General features: G+C 45.9%; 1 protein-coding gene across 1 annotated transcript in view; it reads left to right on the top strand.

The window, feature by feature from the left end:
• The window catches only part of scinlb (scinderin like b), a 17,063-nt gene continuing 10,954 nt past the window's right edge, over positions 1-6,109 (top strand). Inside the window, exons 1-4 of the mRNA XM_084480846.1 lie at positions 1-119; positions 2,248-2,435; positions 3,728-3,882; positions 5,876-6,037. Coding sequence (XP_084336972.1) covers positions 2,255-2,435; positions 3,728-3,882; positions 5,876-6,037 — 498 coding nt within the window. The 5' untranslated portion in view covers positions 1-119; positions 2,248-2,254. The remainder of the gene's footprint in view (positions 120-2,247; positions 2,436-3,727; positions 3,883-5,875; positions 6,038-6,109) is intronic.

The raw sequence follows: 6,109 nt of genomic DNA, 5'->3' as shown, positions 1-6,109 counted from the left end.
CACTGGACACTCCTTCCTCGAGTAAAACACGAAGGCACACTCTGCCCCGGGCCGTCTCAGTCTGCACCCACCGACACCCTCATCCTCGGAGCTAGACGTTGATTTGATCTTTCATAACCGTAAGTAACTTTTGTAAATCATAATGCATACGCCGTTAGGTCATGATTCGGACTTTGATCGCGTATGAATGCAATATGTGTTTCCTCTGCGTTACGTGACAGGCTAAAAAACAAAGTATACGCTCTCATGGATACGCTATACGATTTGTTCTAGTTTCCATCCCATTTTTGTACTTTTATAAAGTTATGAGTTCTACTGTAGTGATCGTTTTTTTACTTTAAAGAAAAGAAAATTAAACGAGAATGAACTCAATGAAATCTGTGGAAAAAAATGGAGAAGCCTTTCATTTTTCGATGGCAATGCAAACCGCTGCAGCTGGACGTGCAGAGGAGAAAGTGTTGTAAATGGTAGGACAACACCGAAGGGCTGCAGCAGTGGGATAAGGAAGTGTTCACACCTCGGTCTGCAGAGAGAGTTTAGTCACGTAGCCTAAAGCAAAAGACAATGAGGATTCTGAGCATCGGGGCACAATGCATTCTGTTATATTTACTCTAATCTACTCGCCTACCCTACTCTGTTATTTTCTATCTTGAACACTGTTTGCCTAAAAGCCTGTAGAAGTTCCACATCAAATTTGATATAATATCATGACATAATCGAGTCATAAAGGCTGGAAGCAGGGATAAATATGTCCCTGTCTCTTCTTCTTTATGTGCGTTATATGGGATATATTATTTGAGGATGGGTGCAGACTTAAAGTTCTTTAATTTCTGCTTTGGTTGTTCCGTTTTTCATCCCGGAGGAGGCTCTTCGATTCTGGTGCTTGTGTAGATCTGAGTCAGGAAGTAAGCAGAGCCTTTGATCACAGACAACATTAAAGGATGCGCTGAGAACCAGGGTGGCAGTAATCCTAGGTCTAAGCTTCCCTATAATCTTCTCTGGATGTTATCTGTGTGAATGGTTATTTGCATAGTCTTTCAATCTCAGTGGTTTAAGGGGTGCCTTTTTATTAAAAAAATCATCGGTTTACCATCCAAAATCCTACTCATCAAAACAGTGGTGCCCCCATCAAGTTTATGTTCACAAAGTTATTAACCCCCAGAGTGACACATCATTCTCTCATAGGATGACTATACCAAGGGTTCTGACACAGCTAACATGGGGCCCAATGTCATATCAGTTCTACAAACAAACAAAGAATTGTGTGTGTGCGTGCGTGCATACTTGCGTGCACGTGGGCTGTGTGTGTTTGTGTGTGTGTGGCTGTGTGTGTGTGCGTGCGTGCGTGCATGCATGTGTGTGAGAGAGAACTAAAGAAGATAAGTGAATAGAAAGCCATTATTTATTGACTGTGTAATCTACCATGCCCACTTTGTCAACACAACACCTGTACAAAGAAAATGAGCCCAATAATATTGTTGTCTAAAGCTGACCATAGATCTTTTGACTGTGGCGCTTTGATGAGATCACACTTACTATTACACTATTACTACAAATTACTACTGCTGCTGCTACCACGAATACAACTACGTATACTACTACCAAGTGCACTTACTACAACTACGTATACTACTACTACTGTTACGACTGTTATTTATTATCAGTTAGTTAATAATAACTACTATTACTACTATAACTACTATAACTTTATTAAATTGTTATTATTATTTATCTTAGTTATCTTAGAGTAACCCATTTATTAAACCGATTTTTTTATTTTGAGTCAAATCTCAAATGGCATACAATAATCTATTATAATATATGTACATGGTATGTTCTTTCACCTCAGCGTGACGTTTCAACATGCTTGTGTCTCAGTAGAGAGGTGGAACCGGTCTACTCTCGAAAGCGTTGGATTTAACCGACTCTGAGTGACAGATAAATGGTGAAAAGTTATGCGGCCTGAGGTTAATAACCTTTAAACATCATCTCTGTGGCTTTGGTGCATGTGAATGATGGTCCAGATGTTTAGAAACACTGCCGCACATTTAACTCCGACCTTGACTATTCCTCTCTGCATACCTTCTTACTCAAACCTATTTAGGCTACCATCTTCAATAACTCTCTCTCTCTCTCTCTCTCTCTCTCTCTCTCTCTCTCTCTCTCTCTCTCTCTCTCTCTCTCTCTCTCTCTCTCTCTCTCTCCTCCCCCTCCCTCTCCCTCTGTCTCTCTCTCCCTCTCTGACAGAGCCACTATGGTGTCCCATAAGGAGTTTGCCAGTGCAGGGAAGCAGCCGGGGCTGCAGGTGTGGCGCATCGAGAACATGGACCTGAAGCCCGTCCCCAAGACCCTGCACGGCAACTTCTACACCGGAGACGCCTACGTCCTGCTGTTCACCACCAAGGCCCCCACCTACTACATCCACATGTGGATGGGTGAGAGAGACGCACACTATCTCTGTGACCACAAACACACACATGCACACAAGTACACTCATGCTGCAACTACAACACAAACACTAGACCAGGGCACAGGTCAATGGGCCAGGTGCATCCTACTGGTAACACACATACACCTTTGCACACACACACACTCATGCACAGACACACAGACACACACACAGACACATACACACACACAGCGACGTGCAATGTGTGACATCTTTTAGGTACTTCTTCTTCTGTGGTTCCAAGCCTTCTGCAACGCTGAGGTTCTCACAGGACAGACAGCCTTGCATATAACTTCTACTTCTAAGTAGAAGTAGAAGTAGGCTTCTACTTCTACTTATCTCTCAGTTTCTTATCTTCTTCCTTATTTTTGGATTCCTCTTTTGCCCTGTGGACATCACCTCCTCCCAGTTAGTACTCATCAGGTTGTACCTAATGAATGTGAGGACATGAATAACATGAATAAGGCAGAACCGGAAATGAGAAGAGCGATAAAAGAGGAATTGGAGCCTGCCGCTGTGCGCCTTAACTCCTCCAAAGAGTCATGTGATGCAAGTTAGCGCTTAACCACAGAAGAAGAACAAGTCGCTACTCGCGCCGCGAGAGTAACGCAGAGGCTGCAACTTCTTGCAGCAGTTTATTTGCGTGGTGAAACCACTCCCACTTCCTCCTCTTCCTCCCAGCAGCTTTTGCGTCAGCATTCTGTTGCCATCACAAACAACAAAGGCTCTATTTTTCTCCCATTAGTGGCAGCCTAGGAACTTAATAATGCGTCTGGGAAAGATGCTGTCCAGGGGACAGTATGGAAGATGGGAGCCGGCCTGGTGGATCTTGGGGAAGGGGGGGCTGGGGGGGGGGGGCCCACATGATGTTTCAAGCGAGGTATGACTGTCCATGTCAAGTTCATTTCAGGACACGCAGTCCGAGGTTTTGATGTGATTAGTTTAATCATATATACACGCACGCACGCACGCACGCATGCACACACACACACACACACAATGTTCTCCTTTTAAATGTAGCATGAATCCTGCATGGCTGCCAAAGAGTCATTTCAGGTCACAGAAGAAGCAATAAAGTGATTACATTTACACACACACAACCACAGACACACACACACACACACACACACACACACACACACACACACACACACACACACACACACACACACACACACACACACACACACACACACACACACAACCACATAATGCTCTCCCAGGCTCTGATTAATTTCCTCCTCCTCCTCCTCCTCCTCCTCCTCCTCCTCTCTCCAGGAGATGAGTGCTCCCAGGATGAGAGCGGGGCCGCCGCCATCTTCGCGACCCAGCTGGATGACTTCCTGGGGGGCGGGCCGGTGCAGTTCAGGGAGGTCCAGAACAACGAGTCCATCACCTTCCTGGGCTACTTCAAGTCTGGCATCAAGTACCAGGTGAAGACTCCATAAAATCGTCATTGCCTTTGCATAAGTCGTTGTTTTTGTTGCAGTGAACGTGGTGGAAAATCACAGTCTTCTGCAGTTCTTGTTTCTAGTTATGTTCACATGTGATGCGAAAGAGAGGAGGATTCATTTGTTTCCATGATCCATTCCAGATGTATAGACAGAGACATGTGGGTTTTTCTAAAGTTTTTCTAAAGAACATGTCTGAGATGTGGCATCTTGTGGTAAGAAGCCTATCTTATGTCTAGATTTAGAGCGCTTAATAATTTGCAGCACTCTGCGGACTTTAACATGCAATAAGGAAATGTTTATGAGTCTGAAGTCCACAGGAGACAGTCCCCATTCCCACACACAAACACACACACACTCACACACACAACACACACACACACACACACACACACACACACACACACACACACACACACACACACACACACACACACACACACACACACACACACACACACACACACACACACACACACCGTTTACATCCCAGTGTCTCTCTCCATCTCTCTCTCTTCTCTCTCCACAACTGAGATGGTAGACTGACTGGCTGACTGTTTGGCTGACTGGGGCAATGGCTGGCTGTCTCCATGGCAGCCAGTGTGTTCCCCATTCACCATTTTGAGCGAGAGCGCTGGGTTTTAACACAGCATCTGCTTTCCATTTCCAAACATTCCTCCCTCCTCTGGGTCGCATGGTTGGGTAATTAGACCACAACGCTCACCAGATCCCAGCGTGGGCCTTTGTTTCCGACTTACCCCCGAGTTCCATTCTTGTAGACTACATACGCGCAGTTTGTAGCCACACACACACTTTTTTGTTCTTTAGGGAGAGGTTCTGAAGGTTCTTGTCTACCAACTAATTTAGAGCCAGTTCTAAGTTGCTTTTTTCACTTACTGCACTTACTGTTTTTGTGTGTGTTTAAGTATATTTCTGTGTGTGTGTGTGTGTGTGTGTGTGTGTGTGTGCGTGTGTGTATTTATTTTTTTCATGTCATGTCTTTCCTAATAAAATGCTCCGCTGCTCTGCTTATTTTCCATGGAAACATTCCCTCTCCTTCTCCAGACTAGGTTGCGTAGACTTGACTTACAATATGGTTTGTGTTTCAAGGGGGTTATGTAAACAGTATTTACATTTATTTTGACGGGTGACTTCAATGCTTGGACTGGGCTTTGAATGGACGCATAGAGACACGACCCATTTGCTTACCTGCCCCATTTGTAGGCCCTATGTAGTAAACAAATGCAGTCACTGTTTTGCATGCACCCTCCATATCTGTGTGTGTATAGTGGCCTGTTTTGTTTACCTGCTTTGTAAGCAGGTAATGCAAAGGAAGAGGCGGTGAGAGATGTACAAGCTGCCCTGAACAGAGCCGCTGAAGGCTACACATGCTAGCTCCATACTAACAGCCAGCCAGAGCAAATGTTGACTTGGTTCCCCGTGTTTGTTTTATCCTGTTTGTTATTCCTCCATGTCTATATTGACCATGAAACAGCTGTCGTTTATGTACGTTTCCGGATGTGAGTTGAAGCTTATCAATTCCAACCGGCCCTGAGTCCTGTTTCCTGCCCACCAGCTGACTGGTCATCCTGGTATATCCTCTTCAGTGTCCTGTGACCCTCTTGTTCCTCGTGTTATGATCCTCCTGAAGAACCTAGTGGTCAGGGTGTTACTGCAAGCTTTGGGGTTGGAACCACATTGCCGCGATCTACCTGTAGGTATCCTTGAGAAAGATGCCTGAGAAAGACCCCCCACCTGCCCATCAAAGACATAAAAAAAAAAACGATAACACAAAAAAGACTATAACAGATGCTTTTACTAAAAGTTCTTCCATTGTATTATCGTTCCTTGTTTATTCCTAATGTCGTCTGGCGTGGTGGACTAGTGTTGTTCCGGTCACCACCCAACACCCAAATAACACGCGACATCTTTAGCTCGACGTCCGCAACTGACTCTCTTTCCTGTCCCCCGTCAGGTAGGGGGCGTGGCCTCTGGCTTCGAGCACGTGGTGACCAACGACATGAGCGTGAAGCGACTGCTGCACATCAAGGGACGGCGCGCCATCCGCGCCACCGAGGTGCCCCTGTCCTGGGCGTCCTTCAACCAGGGGGACTGCTTCATCGTGGACCTGGGCAAGGTGGGCTCGCCGAGAGGGGAGGGGGGGGGGGGGGGGGGGGGGGTGGAGGGTGATGATGTGGGGGCGCGGTGG

The sequence above is a fragment of the Micromesistius poutassou genome (assembly GCF_964030765.1).
Source record: "Micromesistius poutassou genome assembly, chromosome: 16".
Lineage (NCBI taxonomy): Eukaryota > Metazoa > Chordata > Actinopteri > Gadiformes > Gadidae > Micromesistius > Micromesistius poutassou.
Note: the sequence above shows the minus strand (reverse complement) of the source record. Positions and strands in the feature narration are given on the sequence as shown.